The sequence below is a fragment of the Phasianus colchicus genome, chromosome 4 (assembly GCF_987193195.1).
Source record: "Phasianus colchicus chromosome 4, bPhaCol1.hap1.1, whole genome shotgun sequence".
Taxonomy (NCBI): domain Eukaryota; kingdom Metazoa; phylum Chordata; class Aves; order Galliformes; family Phasianidae; genus Phasianus; species Phasianus colchicus.
Genome location: NC_143439.1, coordinates 32,460,034 through 32,486,136, shown reverse-complemented (window position 1 = coordinate 32,486,136; position 26,103 = coordinate 32,460,034). Strand labels below are relative to the sequence as shown.

General features: G+C 42.7%; 1 protein-coding gene and 1 long non-coding RNA gene across 9 annotated transcripts in view; one reads left to right on the top strand and one right to left on the bottom strand.

Annotated features, from left to right (window-relative positions):
- Positions 1–19,591, top strand: part of EPHA5 (EPH receptor A5) — a 197,467-nt gene extending 177,876 nt beyond the window's left edge. For 5 of the 7 annotated variants that reach the window (XM_031596817.2, XM_090139118.1, XM_090139121.1 and 2 more), the window contains 3 exons: positions 4,153–4,346; positions 7,251–7,406; positions 16,355–19,591. In XM_031596817.2, coding sequence (XP_031452677.1) covers positions 4,153–4,346; positions 7,251–7,406; positions 16,355–16,460 — 456 coding nt within the window. In that variant the 3' untranslated portion in view covers positions 16,461–19,591. Of the gene's footprint in view, positions 1–4,152; positions 4,347–7,250; positions 7,407–11,692; positions 11,894–16,354 lie in introns of those variants that run through there. The other 2 variants (XM_090139120.1, XM_090139119.1) reach the window with 1 other exon arrangement.
- The window catches only part of LOC116231192 (uncharacterized), a 120,305-nt gene that overhangs the window by 36,648 nt on the left and 57,554 nt on the right, over positions 1–26,103 (bottom strand). Inside the window, exons 5-6 of one of the 2 annotated variants that reach the window (XR_016466034.1) lie at positions 21,651–21,768; positions 21,212–21,293 (exon numbers count right to left, since the gene is read on the bottom strand). The exons of the other annotated variant lie outside the window; for it this stretch is intronic. This is a non-coding gene — a long non-coding RNA (uncharacterized LOC116231192). Of the gene's footprint in view, positions 1–21,211; positions 21,294–21,650; positions 21,769–26,103 lie in introns of those variants that run through there. 2 annotated transcript variants of the gene reach the window in all.

The window sequence follows — 26,103 nt, the reverse complement described above, 5'->3', positions numbered from 1 at the left end:
TTGCTTTCTCTAATTGTGAAAGTCTGTAAGTTTGTGTAAATGCAAGCTCTCGTTTTCTTGTGCTCATTTGCTTGTGCTTAAGGTGTGTGACTTTGCTCCTGGGCCCCAGTGCCTCCTCAAGGCTTTGACTTCAGGGTCACTCTCAGATGCACCCCCAAACATTCCTGGGGACACTGCCACCCTCTTTACTCTAGTTCTTGTCTCACACTGTGTAAGGATCTAGTGTTCTTACTGCAAGACTTCTTTGTATCCTGAGTTCACCAAACACATCTGTCTAAAGCTAAATAAATAAATAAATAAATAAAGCCTGAATTTGCAAGATTTTCCTGGGCTGCTTCTTCCTATTCACATCTCTGAGAAGTATGAGATCTGGAAGTCTCTCAGGATGCCATCTAGTGCATGAGGAAGGGGGCACCATGCAGCAGCACACCAGGCCCCAAAGCAACTCCATGATGGAGGAAAATGCAGCCATTCTGCATATGGCAAAGAGCCCTTCCTCATCACTCCTGCTTTGATTTTGCGTCCCAGCCACCTGGGGAAGTGCTGCCACTGGCTGAGTGGACAAATGACCTTGCTCTGCCATGAGCTTCCTCAGTCACAAGTGCAACACCTCATGCTTCATCCTTTTTTTCCTACATATATGTATTTTAATTCATTTTGATCAGTGTCTCTGTCCCTTTGACATTCTGCGGTTTTGCTGGCAGCAGAGGCTCTGGCTGAGCTGTCTGTGTCTCTTCCTCCTCTGTTTTGTCTGTGTGCCTCTGTGTGCCTCTGCCATGGGTGAATGTGACTGCCTGTCATGCTGTCTTGTCTTGACTGCTCACCTCCAGCCCAGGCAAGAAAACAAGTGGTGCCTTTGAGATGGTCACACCACGCTGCTTGCCAGGGGGACAAGTGTTGTTTGGCACAAATGCCCCACCACTTCTACACCACTGAGGTTGTCATGTTTGTAGGGAGTTTGGTAAAGCAACATGTATCTACACAGGGATTTATCTCAATCAAATACAGGGGCTTTCTTCTGTACCCTGGATGGAGAATGCAGCAATTTAGAGCTGAGCTTTTTCAGTCACATTAAGCACTTTAACTATCTAATGCTGATGCACCAGTGTAGTACAGATGTTCAGTAAATGTCAGCTTGAGATTCGGGCTGGTGCCAGATAACGCTCTGTGGCCAGAGGAATCCCTTGTCAGGTTAGTAACACTGTCAGCACCAACAATTTGCAGAACTGTTGAATTAAAATAAATACCACCTTGTCCATCCTCTGGGCATAAGGTGAATTTCGCACCTGGGGAGACTCAACTGGGGAAGTGCTTTCTTTGACAGTAGAAAGCAGAACACTGGTGAGATGTTCACGAGCGTCAGTTCCTGATCAGGCTTTGCTTAGGTTTTCTTTCTCCCTGTAGTATGTGTGGACAGTAAATGCCTCAACAGTGGCAGTCTATTTAATCTATTAATCTAATTTAACTCAGTGCTGTGGCAGAAAAATATTTCTCCTTGTATTTATTCCTCCTTCTTTCATCCCCTAAAGGCCCACTGTCTTTCTTTTTTCCTCCCTGCTTGTGTTGGCAGAAGAATCATCAGTGTTATATGTAGCATTGGTGGAAGTCTGGTGAGCTCTGCTCACGTGAATTTCAGGCTCCATTGCACAAGTTTTTTGTGTGGTTTGTAATTAAAGCATATTACATGCAGGCCCAGTCAGCAATGAGCAAAACGGTTCTCACCATGTTTCAGCTAGGCTGGTTTCCCCTGTGGTAGAGGGGGTGCAGTGCCACAAAGCAGGCAGTGTTGTTACTTCATTGCTACAAACCACGTTTTAAAGTCGTGCTGATGACTGCATGGATTTCTAAAAATAAGTTTTGAACCACAAGAGAAAGCTCAATACAGGAATTGAGAATTTTGTGACCTGTTTTAGGATGGTGAGTTAAATGATCGTAGTGGTTGCTTTTTAGTCTTCCCAGTAGCAATTTTGTGAAAACAGGGAACTATGAATGCTACTTGGTTTACTGGGATAGACTATCTCAGGTTTTCACCTTCCAGAAATCCCTAGTGTCATCACCACATCCTTAAATGCATGCTTCTCCAGAAAAGGTAAAGGACAAACATGTCTCCTCACGTATGCAAGTTTTAGCTCTTCAAGTCTTAAAAAGCAGTACTTACCCATGAACAAAATGGCAAATCTGCCTTTTTTTTTTTTTTTCCTAAGTATTGCAGTTGCTACAAATGACTTAGTCTTTATTGCATCATTCTTTTACTTCTGTTACAGCCAGAGCCTGAAGGCACCTTCAGATGCAAGAGCAGAGTTCAGCTCCTAGCCCTTGCAGTATTTTGATACCATTTACATTGTATCACCAGAATGAATGACATCCTGTAAATTGAGTTAATGCTATTGATTGTGATGTTACTGCCCGGAATATAAAGCATGCATAACCCCATTGCAGATGTAGTTCAGATATTCTGAGCTGGTGCCAGATGGTCTGCTACCTGTCCTGCTACTATTTTCTTTCTGCTACAGCTGGAGGATAATTCATTATTGTTATAAATACAGCAAATAATGTTCTCATGGCTGTGCCACACAGAGATTTTTTATAAGGCAGTTGTAAATCCGTGGCCAGGGACCAGCTGAAATACATGATGTGAAGAATAGACAATGCAGATAGTGCAGTATGGTGGGCCTGGTGTTTGATGCTGTGAGCAAAAGCCAATATAATAGTCCAGCAGTAGACAAGATCACTTTATAGACAAAGGTTGGGTGGAGAGTGGTGCAACTGCTCCACCCACAGATGAAATCTCAGATAAGCCTCTGTCAGAGCACAGAAGGATTGCAGGTGTTGTGGACCAGATATTCAGACTGCTCGGTATCCTTTGAGAAGACTACAAAGCCTCAAAACATTTCTTCTCTGCTACATATGTCCTTAGAGGGTTCCAGGTTTCTGCTAAAGCTGCTCAGCCAGCCCCACTCATGCCTGGGACTATTCCACTTGGCAAAAAGCTCTGTGGTGAAGGATGATTTGAAAATGATGCATGCGGTCCTAAATTTTGGAGCCTCCAGAAGTGCAGTGCTAACCATAGAGCATTTTTTTTTAATCACGAGATGTTTTCAAATTGTGAGAGAGTGCCTAGAATGAATGGTATTTGAGGCAGTCCTTGGAGTCAAGCAGTGAAGCGTTGTGGTTTTCCACACAGTATTCACCATCAGCTGTAGCTGCTTCCAACTTCTGTTGGGCAGTAAGTCCTGGGAGTAGAGGGTGTGAAGATGGGCTGCTAGGACTCTGCTGAATGGTCGCAGACCCTTGTGGCCTGAAATGAGAGCTGTATTCTGAATGCTGTTAAGAGTTCAAAATGGGAACTGTTGGGCTAGGAGCCCTGCTATAAGTCTATCCAGAATGAAGGAAAACAAGTTGCTTTATTCAGTTCTGCCCTCATTTGTTCATTTCTGCCTTTCCAGAGTGCAGGCAGCACACGTGCTTACCACTTGTTTTGAATATAGAACCATAGATGGTTTGTATTTGAAATCAGTGCAACAAACTTCCCCTGTTTTTAATTTACATACTCTTAGGCTGACATTTTAAATTCCTGGCAGAAACATGGACACAGTAAGAAACGACTAAACCCAGACAGTATTGAATGATATATGAGATGGTTCTGCCTCTGCCTCGAATCCATCCATCAATTAGCATTCAAAGTCTCTTTTGAAATACAGTCAGACTTTTATTACTGTAATACAAATCTGTGGTTGAGCACATGCCTTTTCATTTAAAAAGAAGCCAACATCTGAATAAACAAAATCACTGTACTCCAAGACAATGCCAGAAAGCCCCATAGGCTGCTGTTGGCAGACAAGAACAGTCTCTAGTTTTCTGGTGTGACCTACAGACCTCAGCTGAGCTTTGAACAAGTGCAACCTGAGATCTGACCTTCTGGTTACATTGGATTTCTAGACTCAGTTTGCAGTGACTAAAAATCAATTATTCAACCTATGCCATAAAAGCAGTGAAAGATAATGGAGTTTACTTGATTTGTCTCCTATATGCAGAGAGTGGGGGGGGATTGCTTGTATGTGAGCGTATTGCTGGACCCAGAGTTCTCTTATTCGGGGAAAAAGGTAAGAGGAAGAAAAGCAACCCATCAGCCTTGTGTTTTACTTCCCATAGGTGATTAAAGCCGTGGAGGAAGGCTATCGCCTGCCAAGTCCCATGGACTGCCCTGCTGCTCTCTACCAGCTGATGCTTGACTGCTGGCAGAAGGACCGCAACAGCAGGCCCAAGTTTGATGAAATTGTCAGCATGTTGGACAAGCTCATCCGTAACCCAAGCAGCTTGAAGACGTTGGTTAATGCATCGAGCAGGTACAAAATCAGGCCAGAGCAATTTCTCAAAGAAAGATTCTTGTCTGAATACCGATTCCTGGTGTTGAATTTCTCTTTAGCCCACATGCATCTGCAGGTGGATGTTCCTCCAGTTTCATTATGTCCAGGAGAGTTTTCCCAAACCCAACTTCCTCTGTTTAAATTGGCAGGCCAGTCAGCAATTCAGTAACTCTATAAATGTAGCGCTATTGCAGCAAAGAAAATTACTATGGCCTGCCTTTCAGAAACTGCAGTTTCAGCAGTATTTATAGGTCTATGATAAAGCTACCTGCTCTCTACCCCAAGGTGAGTGAGAGCAAGACTGAGTCTGTGAAGTAGATAGTAAACACTGCTCAAATTATCTGCCTGTTGACTTTATCTTTGTAATACGAATGATAAAGTCTCTTGGGAAAACGTTGGATGTGCAAAGCTCATGGATGTCTAAGTGCCTCTTCAAGAAGCATTCCCAGGTGTGTTAGCTGCCACCTCCAGTTCCAACAGTTTTTGTAATTGTGAGGGGATTTCTGTGGTTCCCAAAGAGTTGTACACAAGCAGTTTGCTAAAACCATGTTAAGTGAATGAGGCAGCCAGTCTGCAATTCAGTGTGAATTTCAGCATCTACACAGCTACAAATAAGGGAAGTATGTGTCAAGAAATAAAACTCCACTTTAGAAAAAAAAGTGGAGAGATTTTTTTAGTGAGCTTTAGTAGCCGTCTCTCCACCATACTGGAGTCTTGGAGAGGCTTTTGTAATTTCAGTGTAAGCACACAGGTATTACTTCTGAGCCATCTGTGTTACTAATCACTCAGTCTCTCGCATATTCATGAAGGAGTAATGTATATAAATCATTGCTGCTTCACATGTCCCAGTGCATGACATCTCCATCTCATGCACTGGAAGAGAAGAAACATGAAAACTTTACATAGTTTCATTTTTAAATACAAAATAGATCTGATTGTTCAGGCTGTTTCACGTGCATCATTAGCCATATGAAGACGAAATTGAAGAAAGACTCTTATTAGCAATTAGTTGTAATGTTAGCCCCAGCAAAGTTCCTGCAGGAACATGTTTATGATAGCACAAAATGTGATGGTTTTCTTTAATTTTCAGTTCAGAACAGTCATTTTCAAGGCCTGTTACATGGCAATATGTACTGTTATATCAACCTGTTACGCTAGAAAAGATTAAAATAGGCAGTATACCATCTCCTTGGGCTGTTAAACACTTTGCTGATATTTTATTCCACTGACAGGCCCTTGCAATTCTGAACTTCTCCTTTTTAAAGGTACTGTGGGTATACTCTGTGTGGATGGAGTATGTGAACAGCCAGGCTGTGGGGCTGTGTTTCTATAATCATAGATTTCCATGCCCAGACCATAGTAATTCCAAATGAATCATAATTTCGAAGTGCAGCAGCTGTAAAGGATTTTTTTAATATATGTAATGTATTCTTTATGGAAATTCTCATTAATGCAAATAAGGGAGGAAGTCACTCTCTACATTACAGTGCATGCATATCAGTAGGTGCCTCCTGACATTAGTGTTGAAAATCCACTTCTCATTATGATTACTTAGGAGTTTTGAATTCCTCATGTGTATAAAATGTTATGGGAAGCCATTATGCTCTTGGTACTGCAAGTATTCACATTTTATTGGACCCTTCAGCATTGCTATTAAATAAACAAATAATACTAATGTGATCATAAAATATATGAAGATTCCTGAAGTGTTATAACAATATAAAATCTTAGCTCTCCTTTGAGTTGAAAATCTTTCAAGCGTAATTCTCACAGTCAGAGGCTGACCCAGCAAATGTTTTTACCTGTGGGTAATAATCTTTATGCAAGGCTTATGTTAATTGTGCGTCTTGGTTTACAAAATGGGAGAAATCTGGTTGCTTTCCTGGCTGACCTTGAAGAAGTCTCTTTGTGCTCTGCGCATCATCAGTAACGTGGTGGGCCTGCTCACAACACAGGTTACTTGTGCCAGGTTTTAGAGTGGGGAAGGGTTGTTTTTTGCCTGAATTGCTTCTTCTGTGCATGACATAACCGTTGCTGCACAGAGGTCCGAGCGAGGCTGCAGGAGCCAGGATTCTCACTCTGGTTTCAGGACTAAACGTGAGCCTCGCCAGGAGGCTGAGGCATGGTTGGAGCATTGCTGCTCTCTGCAGGGCTTCCTGGATGCTGCCTGCATACAAAATCCCGGCTTGACTCTGCGGGAGCAGCCCTTGAAGTGTTAACAACAGCCTGCCGCTGATGGCTGCTGCTGGGAAATGTAATTTGGGTTTCGGTTTCCAGTCTCTGGGTTGTTTTAAGTTAATTATGAGCTTTAAAGAAAGAGGAGAAAAACAGAGCAGGAAGAGTGAAACTGAAGACCTTGAAGTAAGAGTGACAGGGAGAGGAAAAGGAGCCTGCTTGTGTGTGAGAGGTAACGGGGATGGACACTAATCTGCTCCTCTGTTGAAGCAGATACTTCCCACTTGCAGCATGCAGCAGCAATGGCAGCAACACAAAAGCAGGTGAGGTTAGAGGTGAAACTGTGTGGTCGATATGTGTGAAGTCTTGCCTAACTAATTCTTCATGATCTTTTCATTCCGCTGACTAAGATGGTTGGTAGTTTTGAAAGCTTTTACGCTACTCTCTCTGAAAACTGAGATAAAACTGAAAACTTCGGTAAACCCCACACAGAGCTCAAAAAGCGTGTGGTTCTCTCCTCCTCATTTAAGTTGCACTGCACTTCCAGGGTAAAGTCAACAACTTCCAATGAGTCAGAAAAATTACAGCTCCACAGGAGGAATTGGGATTCAGCAATTACTCAAAATGCCACAGAAGAGCAATTGTGTCATGTTGGGTACATCTTGATACTGATTCTTTTTGCCTCTCTGTCTTTCCTTTTGTCTTTAGAGTATCAAATTTGTTGGTAGAACACAGTCCAGTGGGGAGCGGTGCCTACAGGTCAGTGGGTGAGTGGCTGGAAGCCATCAAAATGGGCCGATACACCGAGATTTTCATGGAGAATGGATACAGCTCGATGGATTCCGTGGCTCAGGTGACCCTGGAGTGAGTAGTTTCCAGATCATTTTCAGCTCTTGTATTGCAGATGGGGAGGGAAACAAACTTCAAAAACATGTAGAGAGGAGACTGAAGAAAGGAAGCTGTTTCCCTTTGTTTGCAGTCATCAGTTTCTCTTTTAGCATCTGTATTGATGATAATAAGTGCAGACGAGACTAAAACTTACTGTCACTATGCTGGCAAGCCAGTACTTTGGCATCTTTACTCACAGAAATTAATGCTTGAGTTTGAATAATTGACAAGCTGTCCTCTCATCATAGCAGCGGTTTATTACTCAGGGTTATCAACAAATAAAAAAAACTAAGCATACTAGTAAATGTATAGGAGATAGAGGCCCCTCTGAGGGATACTGGCTTTACACTGCATTAGCTGCTTGAAGAGTTGATCCAGATGTGGCTAAATACACAATCACAGTAAAGCATGGAAATAGTTCTCAACATTACTGCAATAGAAATAAGTGTAGGTACAGCCAATGCCAACTGAATACCATCGACAAACTAGTGGCTCTAGGGGACAGGTCCCTGGCCAAGACTCTTCCTCCTGTGTGCGCTGCTGGTTTTTGCACCTGGATATATCTGCAGTCAGGGTGACAGCACTGAAATGATTTGATAAATGCCTCGAGGCTGTTGGTTTGCTGTGCTCCACCTTTAATTGCTGGTCTTCTGTAATTGTCTGTAGTTTCTTCCTGACACTTAATCAAACTTGCCTCAAAGCCTGCTTTTGCAGCTGGATTAACTTGAGTTTAGGTTGTTGCAGACATTGGGGCAGAATGGCAAGGATTATGCTCCATCCTTGGTGCTTCTTTGGAAGAGGTAGTGAGTCTTCTGACCACATGCAGATAGCCAGTGCACTGGCAGAATCAGTGCAGAGGATTAGGAACAACAGGAAAAATCCCAGTGCCCTACAGAACCACAGCATTTTTCCTGTCTGCCACAGGGCTTGCTGTGGAGCTCACCCTTCAGGGTGAGAGTTCCTTTGCACATGTTGCAGGTTGGTACCACCCCCATACAGTTCAGTTTCAGTTTAATCGGACAAGTCACGTATGGATGGAGTGCAAAAACATCTCTCCTCTCCCTGATTTTATTTACTTCCTCCACTTGACCAGTATTTGTCCCTTACTCCTGGGCTAATCCAGCCTAATTTCAGATATTCGCATGAACCCCCAAGTGAGAAACTAAGTCTTTTCTAGTGACTAAGGAACCAGGATCCTTAGATTTCTTTTTAGTTCCTTTTTCGGATTCCTGAGACTGTTACATGCATTTGGTACTCCATTTGGACTCATCTGCACACTTTGACTGAGGAAGAGGTCCATCGCCAAGGCAGACAGGAAGATCTAGCCAGAGGATGGGTGATGAGGATAGGAAGAGGCAGTAACGTAAGAAAAAAGCAAAAGGGGAACATTCCCCTCTTACGTGACACCTTAATCTTAGAATCAAAGGAAGTCCTAGTAGAATCTGCAGAATGTCTGAAATACATCATAGGCTTCTTGCTGTTTGGCTGTATTAGTCATACCAAAGAACAAAATTAAGTTTCACAAAAATTTCCCGTTTGTTCCTTTTTAAAACTTTATGTAATTTCAAGTGTTCTGAAAGAAATGCTTAGATCAAAAGTGAAAGGCTTGGTTTGATCAGAGAAAATGTTGAGTTTTGAAAGCTTTTACGCTACTCTCTCTGAAAACTGAGATAAAACTGAAAACTTCGGTAAACCCCACACAGAGCTCAAAAAGCGTGTGGTTCTCTCCTCCTCATACAACTCCAAATACCACCTATGTAGCTTTATACGGTCTTAGCATCCCTCTTCTTAGCACACTGACAAAACTATTGCTAAGCTCACCTTTCGGAGGAATGACTGCATCTCCCCCAAATTACTCAAAGTGCAGTGCATTGTGATATGACATAAATAAGTATTTCCCGGTTTGCACATCTGTGATTCATAAATAATAGAAGGGAATATTACAGCTGTGCCAGATTTCTACCTTTTTCTTGGATGTAGTAGTTCAGATTGTGAAACGATCTGTTTAATTTGACTGTAAATGTGAACATTCCTCTATATTTACTGTTTGGTGTTTCAAAAATTTCAAAAGTAACCCTCCCCTTAAGTCTTTTCAGGCTGCCCCAAAGGTATTTCAAAATGGTTTTTCAGATTGACAGTGAGTCAAGAAAATAATTTTCTGTATAGTTCTAGCCAAAAAAGGCAAGTTGTTTTAAGTATCATTATAGCTCTCAAAGATGCTGGAATCCTCACCAGCTGCAGACCGTATCTAAACCCCTTCCACAGGATCCCAGGATTTTCTCTGTAGCACAAACGTTATTCTACTCTGGTCCTTTACTGGTCCTCAGTGAAGATGACATGTTCTGAGCTTCAGCTTTATTCCAGCTTTTACAGTAGAGTAGAGTAATACAGAAGAGTTGATGTCTGGGAGCCTTGGGGGATTTTTTTTGAAGATGAAAGTAGACATCTTATTAATCCATCTTGCATTTCACTGACTCACTTCTCTTGAAAATGAAAAAGGCAAGAAGTTGAAAAGCTCCAACCTCATGTATTAGGCGAGGTGCTGCGTGAAGCAGTCTTGTGGGAAACAAAACTGTCCATGAAGGTGTATCCCACAGGTAGCTCTGTTGGCTGTATTCTGGCTAGTTTAATGCTAGGTAATACAAGAAATTATGGGTCCCCAGTGCTTAGCCTGGATTTGTTCATTCTCATAAGGCTGAAAACAAACCCTGAGACTGTTGGTGTGGTCATCGCCAGCTTATCTGATCATACTGTGAAGAACATGCATAAACTACTATTTTGCCTCCTAAAATGGCCTGTGAAGCTCCTTTCATGTGCAGCTGCACCACACTTTATATAAAAAAGCATCACTGCACCACATAACTCCATCAGATTCCTACCTGGCAAATGCAGATAAGTTCTGCTGATTTCAAGGTAATTATATCAACTTTTCAAAATTGGCTCCAGCTAGCTAGTTATCCATGCTAGTGAGTAATACCCCACCCCCAGCTGCCTTGAGATGCATAAGCCAGGCTTGGTACTTGAACACCTCATGCACCTTTGCATTGCAATTATGGCTTAGTGAAGATATCTTGACCCCATTTGACTCTATTTAGGGGAAAACTGTGGAAGGTACATTAAAAGCTAACAAGCCATCCAAATCAAGACCTCTGTGATTACTCACAGACATTTAAAAAAACAAAAGACAGAAGACCTGACTCTCAGCCATTAAAAAAGGAGAAACCACCTTAGACTTCAGGGACATCAGAGGAATGCTATCCTATACTTAAGAGCTGAACTGTGTGCTCTGATGTAAACTGGCAGATTGCCTTTGAAATCAACAAAGAAAGGGAGAGAAATGTTGGTTTCTGTGGGGGCTCAAATGAAAGCTTCACGTGTTCTCCAGAGGTGCTATGGGGAAGAAATAAACATTGGAACAAGCAAAGTTCTTTAAAGGTTAATATATTTGGGGTTTTGTTGTTTCTGGAGGTTTTAATTTTTCTCCCCGTAAGAGGAAACAACAAAACATTTTGTACTCTGCAAATGAGAATTCAGTCTAAATGTTCCTTGCTTGTTTGTTGGTTTTTTTTGTTTTTTTTTTTTTTGTTGTTTTTTTTTTGTTTTAATAGAGGCAACTGTTCAATATATTCCAGAGCTGGGACTTGGGGGGATCAGGTGAAAAGAACATGTGAACATTTGCAACTAGCTTTCTTTCCCCAAATGACATGAGTAAAAGATTCTTTACAATTTAAGAGGTTGCCTTCAAATACCATCCAAAGTGATATTCCCCAAATTGAAACTGCTTAGGAAATACATGGAAATTAGGTGAAGAAGGGAGAACTGGTTAATCACCACCAGAAAACACTGAAAAAATACGATGAATGTAAAGAATTTCTAAAGTCTCCTGGGCAAAGCTACTAGTACTGTAAGAGAGGGGATGGCCATGGCATTCTGACAGAACTGGCGTCTGTAGGCGATCAGCTTGTGTCCTCCTTAGGGGACCTGGTTGAGATGGTAGATGCTCAGCACTCTTTGAAAATCCCACCTAGCATGCAAATCAAAATCCCAGTTACCACCTTGCTTCATTCAAAGTCATGCTTAATGCATTTATTCCAGAAAAGAGTAGTGCTAGTGACAAATTATTGAAGATGAAACTTTTAAAAGCTATAAATTGTGAATAATATCGCCCCAAGTCCTGAGCTCTGCTTGCTTAAGCAAAGACCTGAAAATGTATGTTTTCAAACAAAGAGTGATTTCTACATTTAGCTCTAATTCTTGCAAAGGGATGAATCACCTTGTGAAAAGTGGAGCCTCACCCTCCACCCCCTCTTTCCAACTGGATATCAGACTTGAAGGAAACCTTTCCAGTGGACCAGACCTGCTCTTTAAACTTGTGGACCACCTAGTGACTTTGAGTGTGTCTGGAGCTCTTTCAATCCACTGCAAGATTAACTTTACCAGGACAATACTCAAGAATAGATAGATCCATGACATGAGTTTCAGTCTGATACTTGACTGGACCAATTACTAACAAAATGTGGACTGCATACTTACACCTTTTGAAAGATCTGTGCTCACCGAATCTCAGGACACCCTGTTGTTTGTTATTAGATGAAGAACTCTGAATATTTGTAATAATATGTGATGTGTTGCTTTGCATTGTATTTTTTTCTTATAAAATAAAATAATTTATTTATTAAAAGTTATACTGGATGAAGAACATTTAAGAGTTCACCTGCTCTAGATACTTATTCTTAACCTAAAATCTCAGTTCTGGATAGTGGTACCGCATACACTTGTGAACAAACCCATTCTCATGTCTTAATCAAATAGGATGGGAGTAACAAGTAAGAGCAGATGAACTCTTAAAAGAAAAAAGATCCTAATCTCGTGCAGAGGTCCCTTGCAAGTGGATTCCTCTCTCCCTAGTATCTTCTAAAGGTCTTTGAGGTTATTCTTTCCCCTCTTTCAAACTGGCAGCTAACTCTGTGAGTAGTGTCAGTCTGCATGGGCCAGTGTAGAACTGCACTGTGTGAAGGAGAGTGCTGCGATATGGCTGGGGTGGGAGATGAAATGCAAAGTAATCTCTGGTAGGCTGATGGCTTCCAGCCATGGAGATATTTCAGGAACCTGGCCCTTTTGGTTGCATGAGTAATGGAGTGGTGAGGAGTGTTGTATTTTATGTGGCAATCCAGTCCTAGTCTACACTGTGTTTGACAAATTGGTCCATGGTGTATAAGTAGTTCTATTTGTAAATAAAATGTTTTAAATATATTTCTTACAACGTGGAGACCATGAATTCAACTATTTCAAATGGAGAGTATTGCATTTAAGAGAGTACTGTATTGTCACTGGCACATTGCAGCTGGACTTTCAAGTAAGGCCATGGTAAGAGCATGGCAAGTGTGCAGCAGTTTATAGGCTGTTTGGAATGGGCCGACACCTATTTTCCCCTTTATTTCCTTGGCTTTCTGGTTAACTTAAGTTGCCCTTGTAGTACTGTGTCAGCACGTGATTTGAATTCCTGTGTATTTCCATTTTCCACATTACATGAAAGAAAGAAATGAGAAGGGGGAACTTATTCCTGCAGCAGGACTGAAAGTTGTCTTGTTGCTGCAAGTCAAGTATTTGGAAGCAGGGAGACCTGCTTCATATGACACATGGGACTCCTATCTTCACAGCCTCAAGAAATGCTCATGCAGCTGCCACATCAGCACACACAAACCCAGCACCTGGGGTAGAGTCACTTGCATGGCAAGGTGTAGCCTGGATGCTGACTGCAAGTGCCATTTGCAAGGTCTCAGATGTGCCTTTTCTTGCAGGGAATTGCACTTCTCCTGTCATCCACCAGATATTTGCAGAGCCCATGAAGATATGCTTCCATACATCTCTGGGAAGCTGAGCCCAGTGAAATTGCCAGTTAACTGTGGTAAAATGGAACAACGAGCTCTGGACTGAATTTTTAGGACAGTTGTGTTGCAGCCCTTCAGCAAAGCAATCTTTTTTGTCCCCAAACTGGCTGTTATGTTCCCCCAATTTTGTTTAAAATTGGCTTCTGTCTTCTGCTGCTTTTAGTCCAGTGCTTTGACACTGGATGTTTGGGAGGCTGCAACAGGGTGCAAGTCACACTTGAAAAAGGGAATTAAAGCTCCTGCATTCTAGAAGCTTTCCCCCCCCCACCCCCAAAAAAAAAGTTTTATTGCTGGCTTTGCAAAGTGCAAGGTAGCTTTTGAATAAAGCTGACAATTCTATATTTGGTGAGCATCTGGCTCAGGAGCTGTTTTCTGGATTAGGCTTTTGGTCAGTCTTTGCAGAGCTAAAAGACCATACAGCACTTTTTCCCCTCTCTGAGGAGTCCCCACACTTTTGGCCAGTGGCTCTGCATTCAGGAGTATTCAATAGTCAAAAAAATAGATTAGATCCCCTGGTGAGCAACTAATGGATTGAAACTAGAAACTCGTTTTTCTTCTCTCTGTCTGTGCCTCTCTTAAATCAATGAGGCACTGCTCAAGGATATTGGGTTATGCAGGATGCTATGAGGAAAAAAGACTCTGTAGTGAGTACCCTGAAAACCTGACGGTGGTGCTTGGATCTTTTTGATGAGGAAGCCTGCTACTGCGCCAGAGAGCACAGACCTTTTCTTACTAGCCTGACTGAGCTGTGTATGAAATGCAAATACATACATGCCTTGCTGATAGTTTCAGGCTAGCTTTTCTGCATAACATGCAAGAGCAGAGAGATATTACCAGAAACAGTACATATGTGAAATATGTGTTGCTGGATTTTCAAAAGAGCTCAGTTTGCACTTTTAGATACCTGAAAAAAATAGCTGAACTTTCAAAGAGCACCAGCAGAGCAGCATTCAGCAGGGGGGGAAGATGGATGTTGGCTCTTCTAAAATTCTGGTCCTATACTGTTTTTTTTTTATCTTTGGTGTGAACTTCCAACTGTGCTGTGTACATAAAATAAATTGCATGGAACAATAGTATTACTACATTTTCCTTCATTATTAAGATTGCTTGCTGAACTAGTTTCACAATTCAGTGGAGGTAGAAATGAAAGCATGTCCCCCCGAGAAGTTAGATACCTTTGCCGATGCTGCAGCCTTTTCTTCCAGGTAAGGAGTGTGCTGATGTGTCTCATGGACCTCTGTTACTCCGCACCCATTGCGTTGTGATTTCCAGTATGCATCGGAGAGATGCTTCACTGAAAAAGGGTATGATGATGGAATGTAGTGTTTAGCCTCGAGCAGAAAATCTGGGATTTTCCAAATAAAAAGGCTGAAAAGTGTGACAATCCTATGGAGAACAGATCTAGCTTTTGGCTTCAACTGGTTTTTGTGTTAACACATCAACCTTCACTTGGGATTGCTTTTTATTAGAAACAATGTTTTTCTGAAGTGTTCATCTGTGTAATTTTTGGATGTGGATGGTTGTATTTACACAGGAGTTTCTGTCCAGAATATAAATGTGCTGAGAGACACCTTGATGGGTAGCTCACATGCATTATGTAATAGCATTCTGGTGCTCATTGCACGCGTGCACCTGCAGTCATCTGTGTACCGTAGGCCAGGTTTGCCAGTGTGTCTCAGGTGGCAGCTGGGCTCCTGGGAACAGCAGGAGGGGCCAGGGAGCTGCAATTCTGAGTGTCTGGTGATCTTACATCCCGCTAGTTTTCAATGGAGTGCCTTCTCCTAAATGGCTTGTGTGTTTCTGCATACTCTCCACAAACTAGTGTCAGCAGCACTGGGATTCACACCTTTATTGGCAAAGCAGTAGAGCCCTTCTTTGAAAGCATCTTATATGCAGTCCAGCTGGAAGGTAAAAAACAAGGAGCTCATAATTCTGTGTTGTAAGTCTTCAGATGAAGCATTGTGTCCCCTCTAAGTCAAGTTGCTTCCCTAACAATCTATGTTTCATATTGGAAACACATAGGCACCTGTCTTGATCCTTCTTCCAAATGTCATTCCTACAATTTCTTTGTTATCAATTTTCATTCTTTAATGAAATCAGTATAATTGCACTGCTATAACCCACTGTGTGGGAGGCACCCCACCTGGCTTTTAGCTGTCATTAAAAGTAATCACCCAAGGTCCTACTGTAATATCTCCAGGGAGCATCATCCCACACTTTGAATGGGATAAATCATCTCATGGAGTGCTTCTCTCACAGTTCCCACAGAAACTTGGCGATTAGCTTAATCTAGATACCTACATTTTAGAGGACTAAATTTCTGAGAAGACAACTGTTCTTCCCAGTCATACGTTACACCTTCTTGTAATGGCACCCCTACTAGACAGACTCAACACAAATGCTTTTATCTTTTAGAATTCTCACACGCTAAATAGTCCAGCCTGGGTTTAAAGCAAGATTTGCAAAGGCCCAGAGGGGAGCTGTGTTATGAATTCATATTGACTTTAGGAGGCCGTAATGGTGGTAGCTGTGCTTGAGGCTTTTGCCGTTCAGCTCTCTCTAGGAACAGGCTATAGGATTGTGGTTTGTGTATCTTTGGCTTTGCCTCATCTGAAGAGGAAGGAAGCATGGATTGATCTTACTCCTCGCTGCTCATATCCAAGATCAAATACCAGTCTCTCCCAGGAGAAGAGGAAACTGCAACACACATTTTCTTACGCAGGTTTTCTCTTGGAATAGGACTTCGTACATGCAGTGGAGTCTCTTGCTGAAGCCAGTGCTAACACTTTGCTGTCAAGCTTTTCTCCTTAGTCACCAAGATGAGCTTGGTCAAGCCATGTCACCTCTCTGAGACGTTGTCAGCCATTTAAAAAAACTGGGAAAATTAAATGTGCCTCCTTATTTAAAGGGCTTTGGGAACCACAGGTGGTAAGAGGTAGGCGCTGGCAGCAGCATCGACGCGTGCGGTGCGTAGTGTGTGTGGCAGCATGTGCCTGAACAATCTCTGGAACCAACATCTGCTTTCTCCCACAGGGATTTGAGGCGGCTGGGAGTGACACTTGTTGGTCACCAGAAGAAGATAATGAACAGCCTTCAAGAGATGAAGGTCCAGTTGGTGAATGGGATGGTGCCATTGTAACTCGGTTTTTAAGTCACTTCCTCGAGTGGTCGGTCCTGCACTTTCTATATTAGCTCTGAGATTTATTTTGACTAAAGAAGAAAAAAAGGGAAATTCAGTGGTTTCTGTAACTGAAGGACGCTGGCTTCTGCCACAGCATTTATAAAGCAGTGTTTGACTGAAGTTTTCATTTTCTTCCTATTTGTGTCCTCATTTTCATGAAGTAAATGTAACATGCATGGAACATGGAAATGGATCTACTGTACATGAGGTTAACCAATTTCTTGCGCTTCAGCGATGACAACAGCAAGCCTTCCCACCACGTTGTCTATACATGGGATATATATATATAAAGGTGATATATAGATATATATATATATCTATATATATATATATCACCTTTAAATACTGAGTTACAGCAGCAGCACATGTTAATACTTCCAAGGACTTACTTGACTAGAGAAGTTTTGCAGCCATTTGTGGGCTCACACAAGCTGCGGTTTACTGAAGTTTACTTCAAGTCTTACTTGTCTACAGAAGTGTATTGAAGAGCAATATGATTAGATTATTTCTGGATAGATATTTTGTTTTGTAAATTTAAAAAATGCTGTTACACAGCATTAAGTTATAGAGACTAGTGTATAAACATGTTGCTTGCTCAATGGCAAATACAATACAGGGTGTATATTTTTTCTCTCTGTGTTACAAAGTTCTTTTAGTTTGCTCTTCTGTGAGGATAATACTTTATGATGTATATACTGTACAGTTTGCTAGACATCAGGTACAAGATTGGGGCTTTCTCAATGTTTTGTTCTTTTTCCCTCTTTTGCTTCATTTTGTGTTCTTTTTGTGTTAACCATTATGCTTTGTATTTTTGCTGCTGTTTGGTTTGAGCAACGTATAAAGCTTTCAGGTGTTTTGATTATATATATGAGCTGGAAGGAGTCTGCTTAAATAAAGAACACCTCTGTTGTGGGCTGGGGATGTCCCGAAGAGGAAAAGTAAAATGGGAGTTAAAACATCCAGTTCTCATCATCCCTCAGCAGCATTGCGGCATCTGTTTTCTTTTGTGTTTGATAATTTGCTCCTGGTGTGCCCCTTCCTGGAAAGAGAAGATGCGTGTGGAATCCATCTGCACCAGTGTTTAAACCCAGTACTGTCTCAAGGTAGCCTTTGAGCTGCTCCCTTGCTTTTCTTGCTGTGAACACGCACCCTTCAAGGCCAGGAGAGAAATCACCATGTGTTGTTAGCTAAAGAAAGGGATTTTGCTGTTCTTCTTCTCCTTATGAGAGTCAAGTCCTGAAGGTGCAATGTGGATGCATCTCCATTATCATCCAGCATGGAGATTTCACAGCATTTTCCAAAACTGTGGCCAGGAAAGTGAGGGAGGAAATTATTTTGGGAACTGCACTTTTCCACATTGTTCTGTGGGTATTTTCAGCTTAGACACCCTTCATGTCCCTTGGGAAAGTTGGACAAGTCAGCTGCAAAACACTGATTCATCTTACAAAAATGGGTACAGACCTGGCCGCTGTGGGGCAGAGCACAGAGAGGAGCATAAAAGAGAGCAGCCCAACATGGTCATGGCACTGGCGTTCCATGGTGAAGATGATCTGTCTGAATCTGACGCTGCTTACTTCAGTACTTGGTTGTAAATCTGGGCCAATGTGTACACTGCAATTTGAAGATGATATTTACAGGGGGACCTGAAGGCAGCAGTGAGATGCTGAGTCCTCAAAATCTCACCAAGAAACAACTTGGGGCTGTCCTCCTTTAGCTGTAGATGGGAGTTATCAGCGCAGTTAATTCGGTATTCATAGGTTGTTTTGTGAAGCTTTGGTAAAGATAAGGATTAAAGAATTGCTCGGCAGATGGCAAGTGTTTACTGTAGATATATTGCTTCCTTAGAGGTGTTGGATAGCATCTTCCTTGATAATAACATCGACGTATTGACTTACTGTGTTTCCCCTTGTCCCCTGGCACTGCAGAGTAGAGCCTGAGCACCTCCTCTAATGCCAAAAGGCAGCCATTTTCCTTCTCCCCTGCACAACCATGTTTTGAACACCACTCCAGCTGGTTTTAAAAGTCTTTCTTCAATTTCCTCAAAGCCCTTTGATGAGATTTAATCCAAATAACAGTTTCTAAAGAAAGGGGGTGGGGGAAGGTGTAGGAAGAGAGGGTTTGCTGTGTTTTTCTTTTTCTTTCTCAGCAGCAGGGCTCGCTTTCTTTCAGTGGGGCTTCTTGAAGCAAAATTTGTCCATTTTGAAACAGCCTGCATGCTTAGTGATGTCCAGTTCTCCTCGGAGAACTGCTCTTTTTCTGAGGCACAGGCAAGGTCTAAAAGAGCAGAAGTAGGTATGTGGGAGGGCAGAGCACATGCTTGCCACTCTCACTCTGCTGCCTCGGCACTTGCTGCTCATGGGAACATTGAGCTCGCCTAGCAGCACAAGAAACGGGACGGAGCTGAGTTGCACACAGCCAGGCATTAGGGGAAGGTCTGACAAACCTTGATTGTGTGATTTCTCATCCTGTTGCTTCATTTTGTCAGCCACCAGGCCACAAAAGGTGGGGGAGAGGGAATCAAGACATAACAATTTCGGCACATAGCAGAGATTTGTCAAATAATAAATAACATTATTAGGGCTGTCAGCAGAGCTGTCTTGGGATTATTTGTGCCTCTCTGCCTGTAGCACTTTGTAAAATAACCTGTAGGAAGACAGAAACAACAACTCATTTCTTTGGGAAGTATCGTTCAGTTTCCACACGCATCCATCAGCTGCACCGAGAGAGATTTTAGTAGCAAATTTCAGCACTTAGCCTTTCTGCTCATTTTCTTTGGTCGTTCATTAATTGCTGGCTCTGTGTAAGGATTTGGTTTGTTCTTTTTTCCATATTTCTACAAGAAAATCCCATCGCCGTTTGTGGGGTTTTAAAGGCATACACTGTGCTGCTGGGGTGCACCGCATGGAGGTGAGAATGATGTTCCTGATACACTGTAGTAACTGCCAGATACTGGAGCAGTCTTCAGAATACTCTTCAGAGGGACCTGTGGAAAATGAACTGTTCTTAAAGCAGACTGCATCTGTAATTAGGGTACCTACTCTCAGTTCCCTGAATAAATAAATAAATGGTCTTTTATATTTATTTCAAGAGCTGTTCATGCTACAGATCTCTTTACTATAGGCTCTGAACTGAAAATAAAGACATTTTAACAAATACGGGCCAAAAGTTACAGCTTCTACTTTCACACTCAAATTCCAGAGTTCCAACGACGGAGCTACCAGTGAAGAGAGAACTGCAAGTACTCAGTCTCTGGGGCAACTGGAACATTTGTTCGGGCCTCTTACGCAGATCTAGGGTTATAAAGTAAAGCTCCCTTTTTACCATGGCGTTTTCGAAGGACTCAGGGGGATCTGGCAGCACCTCTTTGAAACTTTCTGCCTGCGAGCTTGGCCAGGCTGCTGCTGTTTTCACCTGCTGAGCCGGGGCACCACGAAGCACAACTAGAAAGAACTTGCCTTCAAAAGGAGTGGCAAATGAAAAATGTATAGCCCGAAATCAGACATTGTGAATGGATGAATGTATATATTGGTGTGCAGTAGGAGATCACAGTAATACTTTTTTGGTTATGCTCTTTGTAAGCACAGGGGGAGATAAGGACAGTAGTTAGCTGACCTTGCCGGTTGTGTGCTGGACTTGGAAACCACGACGAGGCAGTGGTTTTCATTAATCAGTAAAATTGGAGCTGTAGGTGGATTTCCTGCCTACTGTAAGTCAAAGCAGTTTGCTTTTTCAACTCGCCAGTGCTGCTGTTGATACATTGCATACTTTTTTCCAGTACGTTTTGCTGCTAATTGCGGGGAAGTATTTCAAAGGGCTTGCGAGGTGAAGAGGCTCTTTTCAAAACAGTTTTTCATCTTGGGAGAAGGAAGTCTCCCCAAGCATGGCTTGTTTAGACTGACCTCCATTCATTGTTTATTTATCATTTGGCTAAATTACCTAACCTTAAAAAGGAAGATGATTTTTTAAAAGTAATTTTTTTTAAGTTTTTCTTTTTTTTTTTAATTTTCTTCTACATATTAACAGCAAGAAGAACAAAAAGCAAAGGTTAAAGAAAAAAAAAAGTTGTCTATTCAGTATTGAATATAAAAATGTAGAATTCCCAGTTGTCAAGAAATTGTGACTCCTTGGACTGCTGCAGTCTTCAAATTAGTCATTAAGGCGTGTGTGATACATCAGTAGCAGTCTAAGAGTAGCACTTAGTTTCTGATCCTTTATTAATGTTTGTTGCAATTCCTTAGGCCGTGTAGGTCAGGAGTCTGTATATCCAGTGCTGTTGATGCTGCAGCATTTGTCTCAGCTCTTTCAACCGTTTCAACTTATAGGAGACCGTAGTGTTGCTGTATTTATCCCTTCCTTTTTCCCCTCCCTGGATGCTCTCTGTGCATTTTGTTTGTGTACATGTTTTTAGTAGTGTAAGATATGAAAATTTATATATTTTTTCATAAAAATAAAAAATCTTTGAATAATGGCTCCATCCAGTTGTGGATCACACATGCCATTTTGAGCCTCCCATGAAGCGTCGGGTTCTCCTTCCTCTTGCAGCAGTGAAGAATGGCTTGGAAAAGATGTAATGGAGGCAGTGGTGGGCTTGAAGAGGGCCTGGAGAATTGTTGGCTTCAGGCTTCTGCAAGGAAACTGCTGATGTAGGACAAGAGCTGCGTGCTGATTCTCCTGGCCTCATGGGAAATCGCAGCAGACAGTGGATGATGTGGGTGATGCTTTTGTAGCCTGGTGTTCATGGCGAAGAATGGCACAGTAGGCTGGGATGGTAGAGGAGCAACACTTTGTGTACTAAAAGGGGCACAAGGTCAGTTGTGTTAACAAACTGATGCTGTCAGCAACTCAGATAAAATGCCAGTATCGACATGACAGTCCTAATGCAGTATTTTCTTAAGAAGTCCAGCCCACCCAGGCCTTAGCTAAGGGACTGCTAAGAGGAAAGCACAGGAATGGGGGAACTTCTTTAAAGAGGCTGAAAGCAAAATAGCTTTGCAGGTGATGGGGAGGCTTCAAGCAGCCGAGGCTGGGCACTCTTGGGGAAAATAAAACTGCTCATCACCTCTAGCAATTTAAATTTAAAAAGGAAATAAGGCAGGCAGAGATCTTGAGGAACAAGTGTGTTTAACGTGGCTTTGTTTTGATAGGTACCTGATTTCAGCTGCTGTAGAAATAGGGATGGTTCCCTCATGGAGATGCATCCATGCAAACAACTTCCTCTTGTTCCCCCTTCTCAGCCAACATGAGCAGGTGGGAGAAGAAGATTCTCCTAAACAAATGGTGAATGGACAAAACTCACTACTGCTACCAAGCCTTGCTTGTAAGGATGAAAGCTGTCTGCAAAGTCACAGAATCACTAAGGTTGGAAAAGACCTCTAAGATCATCCAGTCTGTCAACCACCTCCACCATGCCCACTAACCATGTCTGTCAGTGCCACATCTCCATGTTTCTTGAACACTTCCAGGGACAGTGATTTCACCACCTTCCTGGGCAGCCCACTCCAGCACTTGACTACTCTTTCACAGAATAAATTTTTCTTAGTACCCAACCTGAACCTCCCATGGCTCAACTTGAGACCATTATCTCTTGTCTTGGAAGAAGCAGCTGACTCTTACCTCACTACAGCCTCTATTCAGGTAGGTTTAGAGCTATAGGGTCCTGGAATGCTCAATTTTCAATGACAGTTAAGGAATTAAGCAATTTCTGCAAGACTTACTTTCTCAGATTTTCTATCCAATAGCCTAAAAGTGGGGCCAGAGGGTTCTCTGCAGGGAGGGTTCCCTCCCTGCAGGCCCAGTAAGATCTGAACCTATAGCACTGGCATGCCCAGAGGGTGCCCCAGCCCCAGGGCAGAGCAGCAGGGAGGCTGCTCCCCATTACCCCGTGAAGCCAAGCCATTGTGCAGAAAGCAATGCAAGATTTATGAGGCCATGGGGAGAGTGAGTGAGGGACTCTTCATGTATTTTTCATGGGCTGAAATGCATAAATAGCATGCAATGCATAAACTGTGACCAGATACTTAAACAAAAAAAAGGGAATAGAGAGCAGGCTGGAATAGGGGAAAAAGTGATGAAGGAATGAGGGAGATTTATTCAAGTCAACAGGGCCTGATGAAAGTCACCCCTGAGTACATTAAGAAGCAGCCAAACAGCACAGCCTGAACTCAAGGTGATTCATCTTCACCGACATGAGGATGAAGCTGGACCCTGAGGACTGGAGAAGGGCACACGTAGTACCTGCTTGTAAAAATGGATGGGTAGGAGGGAAGAGGCTGGCTCATCTGCAATTCCTCAGGTGCAGCATGGTATCTGGGGAGATGCTAGGACAAACTATTGCACAACCGGTTTATCATGCCACTGACAGGCCATGCAGAAAACAAAATAGCATCAAGGGCTCACAGAAATGAAATGGCACACAAATGAGGGGAAACTGGGAGAGCAGGGCTATGCAGGGATGCAGGGTGACTGTCGCAGAGGTGTCAGCTGGCCCCACACTGGGCAACATGAGTTGCAAATGCTGAGTTTTGAATGGTAAATTGAACTGAGGAGGCAGAAAAGGATCCCCACCAGGGCAAGGAAGCTGTCCCCATCTCAACCGCTGCCTGAAAACAGCCTCTGCCGAGGAAGGTGACAGAAGGGCAGGGGCCTACAAAAATAAGGGATGAGAGGTGGCCTCTCAGGTGCATGAATGGCAATTTCTCATGATGGTGGCAAAGAAGAAAGGAATTTACATTGTTTTTCTGTAAGCTGAGGAGGTCATTTTTTGGTGGAGAGGGCACAGTACCTTCCTGCAAGTAGGGAAGAGCAGCAATAGCTCAGTAAACCCAAAGCCATTTCAATAGCATTTCTGTGGTGCATGCCACCCTTCCTGGTGCTTCACACTATGTTGGCATCTGTGACATTCTGCTAATTAGGTGCACGTGTGTTTCCAAGCGTGCATTTTTAATAACACATCCCCAGCCAGAGGTCATATCTCATCTATGTGAAAATGGGAGAGCAATCTGACACCAATATCGGGGAGGAAGCAGGAGCCAGAGCACACAGCTAGAAAAAGTCTTTGCCCTCTCTTGGTGAAAGCTGCTGGTCACTCATTTTGCACCACTGTGAGCAAACCTGAATTGCATCACAGCAGTAAAATGCTGCTTAAAACCTAAGGGAGCTGCTGCATTCAGAGCATGCAAAGGCTCAACGGTGCTTGCTCACGCTGCTAGATCCCAGGAGGCAGCCTGGGCTCCTCTTTGGGTTCAGCTTCATGTAGGAGGCCACCTGGAGGTCTCTTGTTATGAATTGAGATTCTTGGTATGGAAAGGAGCTTTTTTAGTACAAAGACAGAATTTTTTTTGGTGCTTTTTTTCTCCCATTTAAGCCATCACTGTATGTGTATTTCATCCTGTAGTGGCTCTGAGGGAAGCCGTGGGGAAATTAGTGGCATAATGCTCCCCAAAGACACCAATTAGCTCTGTGACAGGACTTGCTGTCGGAGTATTTTGGTCATGTCCCTCACGACCCACGGATTTTGGTGGCTGCAGGCTCAAAGATGTTTCTCTGCAGTTTGAACAGACAGCATGTGAAAGAGTGACCAGCCTGCTCAGTGCAAGCCTCACCTTATGAGTTTCACTCCTACCAGCTTGCCAGGAACCTAGCACCGCACTGATTGATATTCTATTGTTTCTTAAATACAGAAGTGCAATATTTAGAAATAATGAAATCTAAACAGAGATAGCCCTTGAAAGTTTCCACTCTTGAAAACCTGACTCCCCTACCAGCCAAGGTTGGACTACAAGAAGGTTTTTTGGCAGAAGTGGGACTCCGATTCTGTCTGAACAGCATTTCTCTTCTTTGTCCCCCTGATTTTTGTTTTTTCCTCTTCCTCCTTTCAGAAATTCTTTCCCTCGTCCAGCTTGAACTTTCATGATTGCTGAAATAAAATGAAAAAGATGCTTTACTACACTGATGTGACCCTTTTGTAATCTATCCCTACAGAGCTGGCAGGGAATTTGACCACAAAATTCCTTCAGCTTCCCCATAAGTAGGTGCCAGATGCATTTGTGTCCCTGAAGATGACTTATTTCTCTTAGTGACTGTTGTTTAACTATAAAAAGAAGATAGAAAGGGGAACGTTTTTGGGGTAAACCGGGGTGGTTGTATTCAAAGTTGGAAATTTACGTCAGCTGACAATGGGGCTGTTATAGAGATTTTCAGGAGAGGATATAGAAGGCAAAAGCCTGCTTTGTGCCTGCTGAAGGAGCCCACACACCGTTAATGTGACAATCAGGCCGAGAGCAGGTGGGAAGTAACTTTCTAATAAGAGCTTGGCTGCTTTCCTGCCCAGAATAACGGCAGGCGGAGACTGAGATTTGTGACTGAAAATCACTTCTCTGATATATCTGTTGCAAAAGGGAGGGGGAACAAAACTGTGAGATGGGATGCCAGACGTTTTCTTGTTTTGCTACCAATAAAGGCCACATTTATTACAAGAAAATTGAAATCCTATTGATTTTTCTTCTGAGATGATGTGTTCCAAGCTTGACATTTAAACATGAAACTCTGAGCTCCAAAGTTTAATCATTTACTCCTTGAGAAATACAGTGTATGGAGCTGCTGAATGAAAGGGCATGCAAGGTAAAAATGATCCTTCCTTAAAAAAAAAGAAGAAGAAGAAGAAGAAGAAGAAAGGGAACAACCTCTCCCATACATCGGCAGTGAAAAATGATCCTGGTGCCAAAGGGAGGCAGGGGAGGGTAAGGAAACCTGAGAGAGCAAGCAGAAATAGTGGGGAAGACAGGAAAGAAGAAAAAAAAAAAAAGGTTATTCTGAAGAATGTCACAAGACATACCCAAATAAAACCGGTAACATTTGCAGTCTTTGGCTTTAGGGCTAATGGAAAGAACTTCTCCAACAAATTCAGAGCTCACCAACACCATGATGAGAAAGCAGCCACAATGGCAGTAGTGTTCATTAAGGAGCAAAGCCCTCAGGCACTGTTCATGCCTCCCTAATATGCATTGAAATCAGATGGTTTCTTTGTCACTCAGAGGCAAAACGTAGGGATAGCAAATTAGCATTCAGGTGCTGTTGTTAGCATAATTATAGGGGCAAAAGGCTGACAGTTATAGTTGCAAAGCTGGGGCCCGGGTCAGAAATGTAATGGAGAAATAAATTACGGCAAGAGCGTGCATTTAAGAGCCAGAATTTAGACACGGCAGGCACCAGGATGCAAAAGAGCCCTTCCTCCTGCCGGTTCATCATTTGTGCTCTGGTGATCTCCATGGAAATAACCAATGAGCCAGGCTGGATGTGGGCTGGGACCGACATTTCATGCACACCCAGGGTTGGGCCCCACAACTGGCAAGGGCATGGCCACTTTCCCTCACCTTTTGACTAGGCATTTCTTACAGCAAATCTTCAGCTCCAAACCCAAAGGGTACATCCAAAAATATCAGTCCTACATGTAAGAGACTGAGAAGCAGAGGAGTTAATGTCCCAAACACTCAGTAGAAGAGTAAAGGGAGATCACCACAGTAAGGAGGTGAGGAGCAGATGGAAGAGGGAGCCTTGAGAAGTAGCATTCCTCTGAACTAAACTCTTTATCTTGTGAAGACCA